The sequence below is a fragment of the Ammospiza nelsoni genome, chromosome 8 (assembly GCF_027579445.1).
Source record: "Ammospiza nelsoni isolate bAmmNel1 chromosome 8, bAmmNel1.pri, whole genome shotgun sequence".
NCBI lineage: Eukaryota > Metazoa > Chordata > Aves > Passeriformes > Passerellidae > Ammospiza > Ammospiza nelsoni.
Window position 1 is genome coordinate 15,394,795 of NC_080640.1, and position 18,175 is coordinate 15,412,969.

Sequence of the window (18,175 nt, forward strand, 5' to 3'; positions counted from 1 at the left end):
AAGAAAACAGGAAAATGTATAATACCTGATTTTAACTGTTACACTGAAGGAACATGAAAATTACTGTGTAACTGAATAGAATGTTTTGAGTGTCAGGATTTTTATTACTAAAACTGCCACATCATAGTGTAAGAACATGTGTGAAAGAGTCATAATAACAATTTTTAAAAAAAAACCCTTTCAGTTTAATTTTGTCTTGTACAACTTCTGCATAATTCCACATGTATAACAAACTCTTCCACTAGGAATACACAGTTCAGGAAAAGTTTATCTGTTCTCATCACACCTTTTGGACATCTGAAAATGTTTCTGGCAAAGTCCAATTAATTTATTGTGTAATCACAAGTGTGATGTTCTAGTGCATGTAAAGCTAATACATACTATAAATACTCAGGTCAGAAAAGATGCCAATATAATTTTTGTAAAAACTGTTATGTTAAAATGGTTCCTAACAAGGGAGTGGAATTTGTACGGACTTAACAATACAAAAAAGCAAGGGACTTCTGAAAACAGTGAGTTTTCAGACATATCTTAAATGCTGGGGGACTGAGCAGAAACACTAGTAGGGGAATGCACCTGTGGGAAAATTTAAGTGCTACATGTAAAGGTCTACTAATATGTGTGTTTGATTGTTTTTCTGGGTGTAGCCTGTAAAAACAAGTGTTGCTAGAGCAAAACACCCAGATCTCTGCTGCAGTTTATTTTAAAATTCTTCACTCAAAACAGAGAACACAAATGTGCTACAAATTCTAAGTAATATATTTGCAGCTCCTACAGGACCACATATTAATTACATGCCTAAATGTTTTGTTGGATCAAGCTCAGCATATTATAGGGGGAAATCTTGGAATATATTGTTTTAAAATGGAATAATTTATTCCTTAAAAGCTATTCTAAATTTCTGTACCCTGCATTATATTCTTATGTGAGAAGCATCTATAATATATGAAGTGTCTCAAGCGCTCCCTGGTTATTTGTTGAAGCTCCAGTATATGTGCTAGGATTAAATACATTTAAATATGCGTGGTCAGTTGGATGGCATTTGATTCTTGCAGTCCCTTCTCAGTAACTTCAGGGAACAGGACAGAGTCAGTTGCCATTCTGCAAGGATCTGTGTGGACAGTGAGGTCAGAGCCTGCAGTAGCTGGGTAACCACGCCTTGGTGTAGGGTTGTGTGTTTTGAACTTGTGTTGTGGTTTGCACGTTGGGTAGAGCTCTGGCTCCTGTAAAGTGAATCTGCAGCTGACTTCAAAAGAGCTTGGATTCCAGTTCTGGCACTCGTAAAATCTTACCAGTACCATGAAAACGTCTTTTTAAGTGGATTTGAATTTTAGAATAAATAACATATTTGAAAAGATTCTAGCAAATATAGATGTGGCCATGAACTGTTTCAGCTCTGTGACAGAAACATTATTTGTTTTCTTCTGTTGATATTCAGGTTCCAAAATGAACAAGTGGCCTTAATTTGCAAAACTGGGAAAGATACTTGGGATCGGTATGCTATTCCATAGCTGCACATGGCATGATAGGCTGCTTAGACACAGACCTCTGTTCTTCCCTCGTGTGCTTTCGTTATAACCTATTTACACTTTCTGCCAGGGCCACTGCCAGGATTTACAGGGCCTGGTACCGAGCGTGGATGATTTCTCTTTAGCAGCTTAGAAATGTGTGATATTGCTTAGCTATGTACTTTATACCATGACCCAGAGAGCCTCTTACTGTTGCCTCTGTTCCACTATTTTCCAAGTCTCCACCATTTCCAAACAACTCGTGGCAGATATGTTGTAAAATACATCAAGAGATCTTGGTCTCCCCTTCCTAAGATGTGAGATGAGCCCTGGCAGTGGCCCTGGGATTTTCTATCTAACATGGCTGTGCTAACCTGGACAGAGGACCAGAGCGGAGCTGTTGAGAATGCTTTTTAGTTTACTGTTTGTACACTGAGTTACATTATGCTTCAGGAAGTTAAAACCTCTGAGGAGTCAGCTATCCACCATTAGTGTCGTTAGCCATGAACAAAGCAGGCTAACGTTGCAAAAATTATCTTCCTGGTCTGGTTTTTGTTTCGTTTGGGGGATTGGTCTTTTTTGAGTTTTAGCAATACCTGCACCATTTATTCATTGATTGATTCATGTATATGGGGTGTTTTTGGTGACTGTCTGAGCAACAGAATTCCATTAATTCAACCCATTAATTTCTCAAAACAGACAGGAAAATTTGTAAGTTGATGTGGTAGTGCCAGCCTGCCACCACCCTGAGTAAAAGTGGCGCCTGAACAATGATACCTAGGCAGCAACCCTAAATAGGACCTAAATATTGAGTGTCAAATTCTTGTGGTAAAGCAACATTTGTTAACACTATTGCTCAGAGATCCAAAAAACCATTTTCAATTCTTTGGGGATGTGGTTTTTTTTAATTATTTGCTTATTTTTGCAAATTAATTTGTTAGGACCTGACTGCAGAATGAGTGATGTCATCAGTTTAGTAGACAAAGCTTCAGGTCCACAGTGAGATCTCATCAGTGCTACAAGGAAGCTGTCAGACAATGTTCAAAAGCCACTTTAAAGAACAATTTTAATGTCATTATGTTAATGTTTTATCTGGCTACTAAAAACAAAGGGTTGTTGTTTTTTCCTTCTGCAGAGGCATCAGTCTGGCCTGTGATGCCACACATGCACCATTCATCTTGACTTTAAACCCAAATTCTTCTCTTTCATTACAGGGTACTGAAATAATTCAACTGACTGTAATTCAATGTATTCTTTGGACAACTGCAAGTTAGTAAGGAGGAGTATACATGAATACACACATATATACATATGTGTATTTTACATATGTGTATGTGTGTATGTGTTTACACATATGTGTACTTCTGCCTCCTAGATAGATATATATATGTGCACATACTTATGAACCTTCCTGTGTAGCCAAAAAGATCCTTTCAGTATTTCTACAAATCAGTCATCTTTTGATTCATTTGGTATGTGATGCCATTGTAACAGTTTTTACCAAAAAAGGGACATAACATCATAAAATAATAAAAAGTGGAATCTTTCACTGAGAGACCTCGTATATATTTAAATATTAACCATCAAAAAAAGTGCATGCAAAATTATTTCGTTCTAAAAATACAAATGGAGAGTGCTTACACCACTTTCTTATACCATAGTCTTAATAAAGCCTCTGTGAACCTGAACAGATTTTCATCTTCTGATACATCATCATTTATTTCTGCCCCCTATTTTATCTCGTTCTGGAAATGAAGAAGACGTGGGGTGAGCAAAGAAGCTGTCCTTTCAACCTATGTTCTTAGTGAAAAAAATATATTCTCAGATTCTATTTTATTATTTTATCAGTTTCTAGCTTTTGAAAGCATTCTTCTACAGCTATTTGCTAAGTATCTGTGATGGTAATCTGTATTTCTTTAGCTGCGGGTTTCTTTAGTTATCAGCTTTTTAATGTGTCTGGCTAATACTCCTTTCTAGTGAATGTTACTGATGAGATCATAAATGTAATAATTATAATTTACAGCCTTAAAAAAAAGCCACCGCCAAGTCTGCCACAAAGGGATTATGCTTCAGGTAAGGCTGTATTAATGTAAATTTAAACTGCATGTCTGTGTTAATTTGCTGTCTATATGCCTAACAGTATTTCAGCTATGCAGTGCCTCATAATTTGTTTTTAATGAGAGAACAAGATACCATTATCAACAACTCTGAAGGTAGTTCACACCTCTGAAATGAAAGGCAAGAAAGAAATTATTAATTGTGCCAGCATAAAGAGTAGCAAGTAACCACTCTTTCAAAATCAGTCTTAATCAGAGTTCTGTATCAAGGCTGCTGTAAAAATGGAGGAGAATTTGCATGCAGCCCCTCTTTACAGAAACTGTGAAAGTAAATACAAAAGAAATTGAACAAATATATCATTACAGATTTAAAATCTTAATGCTATTAATGTAATTATGACATCATGAATTATCTTAAAGGTAGAATCATCATGAATTATCTTAAAGGTAGACCTTTACTTGCTTATCATACAGTGCTGCCCACAAACGAGTTCATGGCTGTTTCTACAAGTTAACAGCCATCTTGTTAAGATAAGAATAGAAAAAAGCAGGACAGAGTTTGGAACTTATCAGGTAACTGTTCCCTGTTTAATATAAACACAGCTGACTTTAACCAGGGCCCAGAGGTCAGCAAGAGTTCCATTATCTAGAAATGGGCACCCCTACTTAAAAATGAGGTGCATTAGCAGGACATTGTGGGTAAAGTGCATGCTCTGCTGTTCAGACTATGCACAGTTTGCCATTTTCTAATGCTTTTCCAACAGTTCTGAAATAAGGTGTCAAAAATAAGCAAAAAGGCATTTAATTTACTGTCCAAACAGATGTGTTGCTCAGAACTGTTTGGAAATTTTGCTTACTCTTTTTTAACTGAATATCATAACTATAGATTGAAAAACCAACCTAAGACAAACATTGATATTCATTATTACATCTCCTTAAATAACTCTAATGTTTGGTTTAGAACACGCAGACAATGAAGAGGAACAATGGTCAGATGATTTTGTAAGTACATATTTTGGGCTAGTAGGGTGTTACTGTGGCAACAAGTTAGCTCAAGAAATAATAATAAAAGTTTATTTTAAAATCATGTACTTGTGGTTGAGCTAAATACTATTGAAATGTTGTTATTTTTTACCTCAGTTTAATTCACAAGTAGCCACTGATTTTTAGCTACCTCAGTTTTTTTACATTCAGCTTAGAAGTACTTTCAGAAGCACAGTCAATGATTGCCATGAACACTAAGGTTTTTGGATAAGTAAGCACATGGCATCAATTTGAAGGACTTGCTAAACTGAACAATAATTTTAGAAATCAGAAGAAGGTTTTATGTGGGGCAGGAAGGGTGGGAGGGGTGAGGAGAGGAAGGCCACTTGTTACTAAAAATGAAAACTTTGCTAAGATTTTAGAAAACATTCGAATGAAGCAATTCACGGCTGTCAGCCGTGTAAAGTAGTGGTGCAGCTGTGAGCCTGAAGTGACCAGTCTTCTTCTGGAGTCAGATCTTCAGTACCCCTTTAACTGGAAAGGGAGAGGAAGTGACAACACACCCTGAGATCCATCTGGCTGGATCTAGAAATGAACTGTTGTGGGAAAGGAAAGAAGCAATTGGTCCATAATTTGAAGACTGAGCTCTTCAAGTGAAAGGACTGCTTGGAGATAGCAAAAAGACAGGGAGCTCCTGTGAGGAGCAGAAGGGGAGAAGGCAGGAGTGCCTCTTTGCAAGGCAACCCTGTGACATACTAAAGGGAAGATGATGTGTCTGTTCAAGGGTACATTGTTGTAATTTTGTGTTATAGAATGCTATGAGATGAGAAATGGGGAGTTGTGTCTTTCTAGGACAGTGATTATGAAAATCCAGATGACCACTCTGACTCTGAGATGTATGTGGTCCCCAGTGAAGAGAATCCTGATGACAGCTATGAGCCACCTCCAAGTGAGAAGGAGAAAAAGAAGATTCCCTCTGCATTCCCTATTTCTAGGGGTGAATATGCAGGTAGATATGGAATAGTTAACTATGTCACCTTGATAATTGCTTTTTTATCAGTACCAGAAGAGAAGAGGCCCCAAATGCACTTATCTGTCCTTTCCTCAAGAGTTTGCTTTTAATTCTCTTACTCAGATCTTAAGCATTCAGGGGTATGATTTTTTTTTTTAAATTACAGCATGAAACAGGTTAGTATTGCCAGTAGTGATGTTTATAATTTTAATATAATGTGTTCTAGAGACTGCGATAGACATCTACTAATGACAAAATTCAAGCAGAGGTCTGAGAGGTACTATTAAGTTGGGGCTCCAAATTAATACACATATATTGATGCAGCAATTACTCTTAAGATGAAGCACATAAGACTAGACAGGTCCCTTCTTAAACTTCTCTGTTTCTCCAATCATTATTCGCAAAGCAGTAAAAGAAGTAGCCCAAATATTCACTCCTTCAAAATAGGTACTAAGGATGATAAATATCCTAAAAAACAGGACAGAATCAAGATTTTATTTTCATCAGTCCAGTATAAAGGGATTTTTTTCTTTCTGATTTGATTCTTTTCAACCATGGATAGGTTGCATTGAAGTGAATGAAAGTTAGCTTCAGTTAATGAAGATTTGAGACATGGAGAAAAGAAACATTGACATGATGCCTGCTTTCATTTTTGTATGACACCAGACTGTTACTGGTTGTAGCCTATTCATCAAAGTGTTAAAATACCACATATGTACTCACAGAAGTTTATCAGCCCTTCACCTGTGTGTTCTTTGAAAAGGGAAGGACCTGACCCCCCAGAGAACCTGGCATAATTAATGTTCCAGTCCCACCCAGTGTGATTTTTCTCATGTCTCATGTGCAATACCCCACCCAGGCAGCACCTTTTTCCCAGGGAGTTGAACAGTTGTTCATACAGCAGCCAGTGCCTGGGCACCCACTGCACTGTACAGGCTGCTGCCCTGGGCAAGGGAGCAGGACCTGTTCACACACAAATCTCAACATCAGGTCCAGCTGTGCCCAGGTCTGCCATTTGACCTGTGCTGCAGCCACAGCAAAGACTTCTGCACAAGCAGTAGAAGAAAGTGCAGAGACTAATGTGTAATTTTTACTAAAATTGTTGTTTTCTACTAATTAAAAGACAATCGCCCCAGTCACCAGAAGCTTCCTCCCATGAACAAACCTCTCCCAAGCACACCCAGTCCAGCCATGTCCAGACCAAAGAAACCATGTGTGCCATCCATGCCACTGCCATCTCCTGCTGCAAAACCAAAAGTGCCACCTAAGCCTAAGGAGTGCAGTGATGATGAGGTAAAGTTTACAGATATATTTGTTATAACTGTGTAAATGTCATAGCAATGCCATGGGCTGGTCTCATCTTACCCTTTGTAGTACAAATCATTTTGTACATCACTAACAGTGACCTGCAAGTACCACACTGACTCCTAGGGGATATCTGCCTGCGTTGAGCATCAGGGAGGCTCTTTAGACCGTGCAATAGCTCCTGATCATCCATAACAAGCTGCAGGCAGTGGGGAGAGAGTAACCTCAAAGGCTCCAGGACTGGAGGGAAGGGAGGGCTTCCATGCACCAGTGGAATAATTCAATAAAGGGATTTCAGTCTTTGGGATTCCCTTCCACACAGGATGATAAATGTCTGAAATAGGAGTCACTGTGAAATGGCAACTATTGTAAACTGCTGCCAGGGCTTCAATCCAAACAGTTTGATGGCATGATGGAGGTTTAACTGAGAGATTTTTGTCCTGAATTTCTCATAGGATAACTACATTGTGCCAGTGGACAATGATGATGATAACTATATTCAACCCACAGAAGGCAGCATGTCACTACCTACAAGATGTGAGTTTTAGTCACTTAAGCTTATAATTATTGCTTTATTAGGACTAATAGTGGAAAAATATGGGTCAAATTAATGGGTCTGTTTCTAGGGTTCAAAGAGTGGAGATGCAGCTATTAAAGAGATCACAGCCTGCAAAAAGGCAGTTGGCTCCTTTGGCTTATGACAAGGCCAAGGAAAATTATTTTTTAACTATGGAAAGACATGTTTAATTTCTGCCTCTCTCAGCTGTTTCAAAGTCCAGCCCTTGTACAACCAGGAGGCTTCTCATGACATATGACCTGCCTTCTCAACCAAGGGAGCAGTAGCATTAAAATTCTCTGTTTGCTGAAGTGCTTCAGGAGAAGAACAAGCATTTTTAGATATTTAGTCGATAAAGACAGACTTTGCTTTTTTTTAATCTCACTTTATATATAAATATATTTAACTAGAAAATGAAACTACTACAGCCCAAAGGTGAAAAGTAAACAGAGAAGAGACTGTAGTTCTGCTGTCTGACATTACTGACAGTATCAAACCTCTTCAGAAAGGCTGAAATACTGAATAATCCTTCATTTTTAAAATGAGAGCTGCTTTATGACTCAGTTGATCTATTCAAGGTCACACAAAAGGTTGTCATTTGGACCTACTTAATATTCATTCTTATTGTATAAATGTTACATTGTTAGTTTGTAAACAGATATATATAAATATATGTCTATATATACACACATGCACAAATATATATATATGTACATTAATAAAATATGTTTTTAGCACCTGTGAACAGATTTATGAAGACAACAAAGCCAGCCCCCCCTATTTCTCCAAAGCCTTCTCTTACTTCTGTTATGCAAGGTATGTGAAGCTTGCATTGCTGTTAGAATAAAAGAATGTAAAACTGTGAAATATTAAATTATGCCTGATGTGTTCACACCACTAACCCTGTGACATACTAAAGTAAAACAAAAATATGTTCCCCTTTAGCTTTTCTGTGTTGTAGCAGTTGCTTTGTCTAGCTGGAACAGTAAATCCATTTTAAGCATGAATAAAACTAGAACAAGCTATTTGCCCCAAATTAATTTATTTTTAGTCTTCTGCTCTAGTGGAGGAACACAAAATTGATCAATACAGTAAAAAGAATTATAGGACTCAGTATGTCAGTAATCCCATTTCACCACAGGAATCAAGAGCCAATACTTCAGACTTAACCATATAGAAATTCTCTACAGGCTGATGTCTTGCATGGCCTTTTATAACAGTGTTCCCATTGAGGTTCTGTAAAGAGCAGTTTATTTGGAAAAGAAACAAAAGCAGAAGCAAATAAGAGGAATCCTACTTGCTTTTGTAAATTCAGATATTTTTGTTAATCTCTCTCTTCCAACTTGTTTTGCATCCTCAGTCTCATTAATTGCTTGGATGTATCCTTTCCAGACATGACACAGTTCTTTAAAAAGCTTTGCATATTCATTAGCAATGTGTTTAGCTTTAAAGTCACAAACTACAAGTCATAAACTAACATTTGTTATGCATTGCTTAAGACTTTGTGAGTAATTTTGCAGACATTTTAAAATGCCCTTTTCAATCTCAGCCTTTCTGTAAATCAGTGTCAAGCAACAACGAGCTCCTGACAGATGTTACTGCAGAATAAAACATCTCCCCCTGGTGGGAGCTGGGACACTTGAGTGCAGCAAAGTGATGAAACCAGACATGAAATTTACTGAAATAGGATTCTATTTGCATCGAAGAAACTGGGCATAGATAAAGATGCTGGTGGTTTTTTCTTCCAAGATCTATGAACTAAAATATAGTTGTGGGTCAGAACTCAGGGAGGGATGTTGGCCATGCAAATGAGCCAGCTTGTATTTATGACTGACCTGATTTCTTCCTCCCTGAGTCAAGGAAAAGCTAAATGCTACTACAGGTGTGATAACACATTTTTTCCAAACTGACCCAGGTTTGCACAACACAAGCATTCATCTTGCTTGCAGCAGGGAGGGAATGAGAAGAAAAACAAAACAATAAAAAGGTTTTGCAATGGGAGGAAACTTGATTAATATAGTGACTGTATATCAGAATTCCTTCAGACTTCACCTGAAGTTTTCCCTACAAGACAGGGGTTGTTGCTGCTCCAGGGTGGCAGATTCAAATTCTGAGCAGATTCTTCAAGTTATTTTTCCAGAGTCAGAAGCATGACTGATAGAAATTCAGATCAGCTTTTATGGTATCATGCAGTATGGTTTTGCTACACTAAAGAATGCTTTTTATTTCTTCCCTGTCCTGTAGAAGTCTACGAGGTTCCTGAAGAAGAGGTGAGGCCTTTCTACAGTATCAATCCCGTTGCCCTCAGGCAGGGTACAGATGTGACTGAGAGAAAAGATTATCAGCCTTTCAAAAGGGAAAACTGGGAACATAACTCTTCCTGCACTTAAAGCTTTCTGACACTCCCTTTTCAGAAAAGCTGGCAAACCATTTCAAAAGAGTAAATGGGAAGGGGAAAGTTTCCCAGTCCTCTGTGATAGTGACCCAATCTGTGAAGCAGCAGCCTAAGGGAATGTTTTGCAGAAGAACTGCAGCAGAGGAGCAGTGATAGTTCTGACACAGTAATTTTTTTCCCATTTGCTGGTACTGACATAACATATGGCCAAAGCAGATTTACTGATGTTGAGTTCTTGCCTGTCCCATCCTAATGTAGATTACCACACAGAGCTGTAGTAGAAATCTGTATCACAGTGCAAAAATAATATCTTGATGTGATAACATAAATAGGATCATAATATCTATTTTATGAAATTAAAAAGTGACTAAAAAACAATTCAGTGCATTTTCTCTTACAGGAAAAACCATCACCACCACCAGTAACCAGGTAACCCATTGCTGTCAATGTTTGTGCATTATTTAAAACTGTCAGAAAATATTTTTTCTCATCTAGATACTACATGTCTGGTAATTCTTTCTCTAGAAGAATTACAGTAACAGAAGTAAGAAATACATACAGTAAATTGTATGTATTGAGGTTACTTATTAGAATTTTGAGGGGGTAAGGGAGAAGAAAGAGAGGTTTTGTTTGTATTCACTGTTGTTAAATGTAATTTTCCTTTCTTAATTCATGTTTAATTACTAGGTTCACCAAGCCACTCATGTTCATGCCTGCTCAGAGTACAGAGCACTCCCACATGCACAGCATGACCAGAGAGTCACCTAAGCAGGATAATTCCAGGTAAGTTAACAGCAGCTTAGATCAATAGGAAATATTAGCAGAGAAAAAAAATCTTCTCTCTAATGTGTAGACTTCAAACAATAAACAGTTGTCAGGCCACTCAAATAGCTAGGGATGCTAGGACAAGGTGAGAACCAAAAGCTCTCCTTGCTTTGTGAACTTCTGTGTTGAAGGCAGTTTGCCATTTAGATAGGATTTTCTTAAATAACCCTTCAGGGATCCAGTACAGGGATAAAATATCTCTGCCAGCCAGTTTAAGGTCCTATTAGCCATCTCTGCACCCTTGCAAATTAGATGTTTTTGCAGTTGTATAAAATTGCTTGTCAAGAAACTGGGCTCAGTAAATCCATTGTTTATATCCCAAGTCTCTGTCAGAAAAGGGCAAAATCATACTTGAGTGGGCAGCCTACTTCACTCCTGTGTCCCCAGAAGCATAGCAAGCTGCATCATAAGCCCTGCCTCCTCTCTAGGTCATTATTTTACAGAGTATGTTATGTGCCCCCAGAAGGAGGCATCCACAGTACTCTGTGTGTGAGGGTGTTTGATGAGGTCCTGTGCAGTCACAGGGGACCCAAGGTCCAGGACAGGAGCTGTTCCAGAGTAGTTCCACACCAAGGGCACAGCATCCACACAAGTACTCTAGCTGTGTAGAGCTGAAATCAAATCCATTTACTGCAGACCTCCTTCCCTCTAGATCTTAAAAAGCCTATCTGGGCCAATTAAATAAATAAATCCTATTCATTATAACTTACTGTGTGTATTTTTCAGAAATATTTTGCCTCTCCCCAGAAGTCGTCTTCATCCAAAACCAGTGAGTAGTTAATGGGCCACTCTAAAAGAATGTGTTACGTTTAGTCCTGTGTTTCATATCTAAAGAGATGGATTATCTATTTATTATCTGGATTAAATAACAGAAACAGATGACTGAATGCCAGATTCATCTAATATTGTGATTGTTGCTATTAATCCTTTGGGCAAAAGAGCACTGGACATCTGTATTGATCCAAGAAAAAGTTCAAATGTTTTTTGGGATGTAAGGGATATATATATATATATGTTTCAGTCCACAAAAACAATTTCTTGTACCAGTTGTACTTCAGGAACTTTACTTTAAGCAGCAGAGGATTATTCTGCCCAATCTGAAGCACTTTTCCTTGAGCCTCATTCCTCTCAGATGGTGAATGATTATTACTTTCTGAAAATGGAAACCTTCTAAAATGTCAGACTGGATAGTGTGAATAACCAGTGTCACTAGAAAATGCAGTCCTTGAAGGACTCATTACAAGCCTTGGGTCCTAAGGCTGTGTTTCAGACAGTCCTTATCTCCCTCTGCTCTTATGCTATCTGTCCCTTCCACTGTGCTAAGTTGTTTTAAGCAAACTATTTGGAAACTTGTCCAGCTGCAGAAAGGAGCAAAAGCAAATCTTTTTCAGCCAGATTAGCTCCATTAACTGATCTACACCATAGCTCTACTCACAGCTGTGCTAGTTTGAGAGGGTCTTCCTGAGGAGCCAACCATCCAGAACAGAGCAGTGTGTCAATTGTGTCAGCATCTGTGCCGAAAGCTGCGTGCTCAGACCCTGTCCCAGCCCTGTGCTCTGAATTGTCCCTAGGAAATAATCAGTCTACCAATAACTATATAGAGAAATTAGACACTTGAAACCAGGAATTTGGGGTCATATAACAGGATTAGAAGTTATGGTAACAGTGCAGATGGTATATGAGTATCTTATAGTCTTCAGTCTTTAAATTTCTAGACGTGCCAAGCAGTTTGTATGTACAACAGCATTTTAGTTTCCCTTCCACCTCATCACAAAGTTCTTCCCATTTAGATCTGTATCCTGTGGGATTCTGAACAAATCCAAAGCAGTGCCAAATTTGGGATTTCTCTTTTAGGAAATAGTTTGATTTCTCAGCTTTTCTTACCAATACAATATAAGAAAAAATCTCACATCTCAAGGGAGGATATTGGACAGAAGTTCCACTATCTGATCAGCACTAAGAATACTCCTGCTTCAGAACAGACTCAAATGCCACATTGCTGCTGAAACCTCTCCATTAATGCATTTTCAAAGCTTGCATTTGAGATGGATATCATAGTAGCTTTGCAGAGAATAAAAAGAAACTATCCTTTAGCTGGAGCCACACACTGAGTGAGTTACAGCTCCAAGATGAAGCTCCCAGACAAACACTCATTGGTACCGTGAGCATATTCAGCTCCTGGGTGCTTGCAGCTCACGAGTTTGCCACAAGAGTCAGCCTAGGAAAGAGTTATCCAGTGCAATCCCAATCCTGGGATCTTTGCTTGTCTTTTAAGTGGCAGCCTTTACAATTTTATACAAATACAGGGTAATGAGCATGATGTTTGTCCGGTTCTCTGTTGTTCCTTTCCATCCCTGGCTACAGCACACTGACAAAGCCCAAACAAAAACGAAAACATCTGTTAACTGCTCCCATTCAGTCTGCTGGCAGCACTAACCAGCACTGATCATGTGCACAGAACTGTAACCCTTGTTCCTCTCAAAGGCCTGAGCTGACTGGGAGAAAAAATTTGCCATGTCTCATTTCCCCAGCTGGTGGGTGATGGATTACACCTCTCCAGCAAGAGAATGGAGGCATTTGTCACTAACATTAGTGAAAAGCCATTAGCTGGGTAGATGAAGACAGACAAATTAATAACTGGTGCTTCTTTGAAAGATACTTATCAGATGGGAGTCTTGCTTCCCTAAAAGTCAAGAAATGGGAGTCAAAATTAAGAATCTCCCAAAGAAGCCAGGAAATTAGGTGGATTGCTTCAATTCTAGCATGGTGATAAGAAGGTCTACTCAGTTTTCTCCATTCAATGGAAGATGTCGTTTTGGTATGTTCAAATCTGCTGCAAAATTTCTGTCTTCCAGGTCAGAAATTAAACGTGAATCAAAAGGTATCACTGCAAAACTAAGGCTAGATTTTCTCAATACTTACTACAAGCAATCTCAAGATTATTAGAAAGTTCAAAATTTGATGGTTGCTTAAAATTTTTCAAATAACATCATGAAAGTATTCTGGATACTATATGCCTTCTGTACAAATATTTCTTTAAAAATTAAAGAAATATTTGATTATTGATGCAGTTCTCATTTAATAATCAAAGAATCATTCGGGCTGAGAAGGACCTCTAAGATCAAGTTCCAGCTGTTAATCCAACACCACCATATTGACCAGTAAACCATGTCCGTAAGTGCCACATCCACATGGCCTTGAACACCTCCAAGGATGGTGATTCCACCACTTCCCTTGGCAGCCCATTCCATGCCTGACCACCCTTTCAGTGAAAACATTTTTTCTAATATCTAATCTAAATCTCTCCTGGTGCAGCATTAGGCCATTTCCTCTTGTCCTGTCACTTGTTATCTGGGAGAAAAGTCTGAGACACTCCTTTCAGGTACTTGTAGAGAGCATTAAGGCCCCCCTGAGCCTCCTTTTCTCCAGGCTAAACATGCCCAGCTCCCTCAGCCACTCCACATAGGACTTGTGCTTCAGTCCTTTCACTAGCCTTGTTCCCCTTCTCTGCTCCATTACCTCTGTGTCCTTCTGGTAGTGAAGGAATTAAAACTGAACACAGTAATTCCTTTTTTAATTCCTTCATATCAAGTCTAACCTATTTTTCCATTGCAGGACCATGAAGCAAACAATAATGATGAAAGTAAGTATTCAGATGAAAATACATCAATATGAGAGGAACTGAACATTTCTCAACTGAAAGTGTTGAGAAAAAAATTAAAGCAGTGGATATTTTTTACCTCTATTACTAAAATGGCAATGAGGAAAATCCACTGTTCAGATACAGCTCACATAGCATACTAAATGTATTGCTTGCATCTCTAGGTCAGAGGTTCAATAACACACAGGAATCCAGATTTCCTACTGGAGCAGCTCCATCTCCGTTACCAAGGGGCCTGTGAGTAAAAAATTATAAAAGTACTTCTTTGATGGGGATGGGTTTAATAGGTGTATTAGGAGCTAACTCCTGTCCTTGCCTGTAACAATTAGAATTCAGGAATAATATTTATTCCTGTTTGTGAAAGATATCCTGACTAGCTAAAGGCAAGCTGTTATTTTGCTGTTTCTGGAGGAACACTCTTTGTATGCCAAGTGGCCTTGCCCTTCACTGCCTGTCACTGATGGCAGATGCTGGCTGCCCTGGCTGTTTTAGTCCCATACTGCAGCACAGGCAAGCCTGGAGGTGCAGAAAGCTTTCACTAAGTTCTCCTGCCCTCCTAACTCATGTTAAGTATTGGACAGAGCTGTAGCTTCCTTGTGTAAGTACCTTCAGTGAGTGCCCACATTGCATCTGATAATACCCTTATTCCTTTTTTATTCTTCTTTGTTTCTAACTGGTACAAGTATCCAGTGAATCCCATCTTAGACAGAAATACCCTGAGAACCAATGAAACTGATGTTTAGTTGCTAAATGAATCCATGTATCTGCTAAGTAACCATATTCTTTTTCTTTTTCCTCCATACTTCAGCAAGAAAACTTCTAATGCAGTAATTTCACCAGTAAGTTGACTTGTAATTGTATAATCACCCAAAACTTCTATTATATTTTTAATTTATTGTAAAACTTAGTTTTACCATGAGTTTGGTTACAAGATAAATGTAAAAAATGCTAGGGGAAAGAGTTACAAAGACAGGAAATATTTGGGTGCTATTACACAAGTGAAAATCAGTGATCTTTCTGCTCAAGCAGAAAAATATTTTGATCAAAGCAACGTTTCAATTCAATGCCCTGGGATGTAACAATAAAAACAGTGCATGAACTGAATAAATGAGAAATAGATAGGAACACAGACAATTCAGAAGTATTCCCAGAATGTACAGGGCTGCCTATGGAGAACATGAGTTCATTGAAAGTGATAGCTCAAGAAATATGCAGGATTTTACCAGAATTTGTCTGAGGTTTTTCAGTAATTCAAAAAATATCCAAAAACTTCTTGTGGCAGAAAGTAAGAGGACTGGTTGAAATTTTCAAAGAAATTAATTAAAAAAATGTTTCAAAACTGGCAGTTTATTATCATTGTTTCAAAATGAAAGCAAAAAAAAAAAAAAAAAAAGTGGAAGATTGGTTCCAGTTTTACTGTGAGCTAAACTGACAGTTTAACTTCCAGTAAACAGAAGAAAATGTGTTCAGATATTTGTGTGCATAGTTCAGTACGGATGAAAATCCAATTTTCATTTTCAGGTACTTGGGATAGACTTCTGATTTTAGCTCCTGAGATAAGAATGAACCATCTAGATTTTAGTTTTTCTCCATTTATTTATATCCACAAGCTGGGATTCTTTCCAAATCTCCTTTGCAAAATCACAAACTTCAAGGTCATACAACTAGAGACTCCACAGAATGGCTATGTCCCTGCCTCCTAATTCTTCTGGGATGTTGTCAATTCTAAACTGTTTCACAAAAAGTATAAATGATAAACATTTGCTGCACAAGTGCCAGTTAATACTTAGTTGTCCTTCTCTTTTACTGCAGAAGCCATGTTTACCTTCCAGAGAGACCTTAACTGCAAATGAAGGTAAATTATACCCACTAATGTGAAAAGTTGACATTTATCCGATTATTTTTTTACTAAAAACATGAAACAAACAGCACCACATTCAAGTTACTGTAGGTTTTTGAGGGGTGTTTGGTTTTAGCAGTTTCAAACTGGATCTGGGCAGCCTTAGTTGCAGTGAGTATCATTGTTCTCTGACAGCAGTCCCAGTAAAGCTGCTGAGGTTCCTGGCAGGGTAATGTAGCACAGTGATGGACCAGCAGTGTGCCCATGGAGCCCTGGAAGTGGAGAAGGAGGAAGGGAGGGACAGGCTCTGAACTCAGCCAGAAGCATCCCTCACAGAGCCGACTCCTGGCAAGAGGCAGCCCCTGGCATGGGCAGGGAATCCATCCTGGCTGTGTCTGTGTGGGCAGGGAATCCATCCCGTCCTGGCTGTGTCTGTGTGGGCAGGGAATCCATCCTGGCTGTGTCTGTGTCTGTGTGGGCAGGGAATCCATCCTGGCTGTGTCTGTGTGGGCAGGGAATCCATCCTGGCTGTGTCTGTGTGGGCAGGGAATCCATCCCGTCCTGGCTGTGTCTGTGGCTCTCTTTGTGTCGGGGCGAGGCGGCTCCAGCAGGAGCTGCTGCCTCCTCAGGGCTGGCTGCCCTCCTCCCCGAGTCACAGAGTCCCACCCAGCCCTGCAGGCATCCACAGCACAGGTATTGCCTAGAATTAGTTAACAGCAGCACAATGGCAGGCTGCCATGTCAGAAAAAACCCCAAATTTATTGTAAAAGAAACCCTCCCTCACCTACTGGGACTCCCTAACCTGGGATAATATACTTCTGAAGAAATCTTGACTCTACCATTTGTTTTCCCAAACTCCAGAAAAACCCACGGTACCAGACCGACGGCGCAATTCCAGCCAGGAACTTCCACTTCCCCCCCTTCCAAGTGGTGCCCAAAAGTAAGGTCCCTTTCCATCCTCTTGGGAATATTGCAGTGCACCAGCTCTGAGAGGCTCAGAGGGGAGCACTCTTTTCACTGGAGCCTCCTTGTTCCTTTCTCAGAACTGAGATTCCTGAAGCCTCACAGTGGCAAAAAATAAAACATGGCAAATGAATGCATGCAAATATTTTAACCATCACCAAAAAGCATGAGGGGATATAATCTGTAATAAAGTAATCAAGATTTAAAACACATGTTTAAATTCCTCCTAGTGGGATATCATTTTTTTTAAATACCGGTATCAGGCCCATGTTTCTCAATGAACACATGGGTGAGATAGAACACATTCTACCACTGCATATTTTCAGTTTTCATATTATCAGGACTGGGTACATCCCCTCAGACCTTTCTGTAATCTCTCAACATTTATTTCAGGCCTCTGCTCCAAAAGCCCTCAATTCTGCCCAGTAAGTATAATTCAGTTTTTGAATTAAAATATTATTAACTTGTTATTTCAAATTAATCTTTGAACTAAAATTATTTCAAAGTACCATGCATATTAATTAGTTTGCAATTAATGTATCTGTAATGCATACAAAGAGGAGGTCAAGTATCCAAGACCTTAGTTCAGCTAGTAAAATTAAGGGAGTATCTCATGATTATTGATGGAAAATGAGTGCTTCATTTATATTTAGGAATACTGGAAATCTGTAGCAAAGGCAATTTGGGTCATTTCCCATCATAATAAAGATTCCATCAATCTTCCTTGTCACAGAAGAATCCTAAATATGACATTTTTGGGCTGCTCCAGGCTTCTGTTGCCTACAAGACAGACATTATTATTACATTCAATTTATTCTTTTTCTACAGAAGGAAAAAAGAAAGTACTTTTATAATAGCAATTGCTGAAGGTCTTTTCTAAGTAGTGCTTTCCAAGATGGACTTTGTTTCAGTTCTCAGCTAAAAACAAATTAGGTAATGTGTATATAAACCCACTTTGTACAGAAGTGTAAATCAGATTTAACATTTTTCTAGTTGCTTGTTAGCAGACACTTGTCTGACCTTCCTGTAAGCCCTTTACTGTACATATTCAGTCTGAACATATCTTTCA

General features: G+C 38.7%; 1 protein-coding gene across 2 annotated transcripts in view; it reads left to right on the plus strand.

The window, feature by feature from the left end:
• Positions 1 to 18,175, plus strand: part of BLNK (B cell linker) — an 85,997-nt gene that overhangs the window by 59,965 nt on the left and 7,857 nt on the right. Inside the window, exons 5-21 of one of the 2 annotated variants that reach the window (XM_059477023.1) lie at positions 1,439 to 1,495; positions 3,532 to 3,581; positions 4,527 to 4,567; positions 5,402 to 5,558; positions 6,685 to 6,854; positions 7,322 to 7,403; positions 8,158 to 8,238; positions 9,667 to 9,692; positions 10,218 to 10,246; positions 10,505 to 10,600; positions 11,369 to 11,411; positions 14,258 to 14,285; positions 14,468 to 14,540; positions 15,112 to 15,142; positions 16,116 to 16,158; positions 17,005 to 17,083; positions 17,500 to 17,531. In XM_059477023.1, coding sequence (XP_059333006.1) covers positions 1,439 to 1,495; positions 3,532 to 3,581; positions 4,527 to 4,567; positions 5,402 to 5,558; positions 6,685 to 6,854; positions 7,322 to 7,403; positions 8,158 to 8,238; positions 9,667 to 9,692; positions 10,218 to 10,246; positions 10,505 to 10,600; positions 11,369 to 11,411; positions 14,258 to 14,285; positions 14,468 to 14,540; positions 15,112 to 15,142; positions 16,116 to 16,158; positions 17,005 to 17,083; positions 17,500 to 17,531 — 1,118 coding nt within the window. The remainder of the gene's footprint in view (positions 1 to 1,438; positions 1,496 to 3,531; positions 3,582 to 4,526; positions 4,568 to 5,401; positions 5,559 to 6,684; positions 6,855 to 7,321; positions 7,404 to 8,157; positions 8,239 to 9,666; positions 9,693 to 10,217; positions 10,247 to 10,504; positions 10,601 to 11,368; positions 11,412 to 14,257; positions 14,286 to 14,467; positions 14,541 to 15,111; positions 15,143 to 16,115; positions 16,159 to 17,004; positions 17,084 to 17,499; positions 17,532 to 18,175) is intronic. The other variant, XM_059477022.1, reaches the window with a different exon arrangement.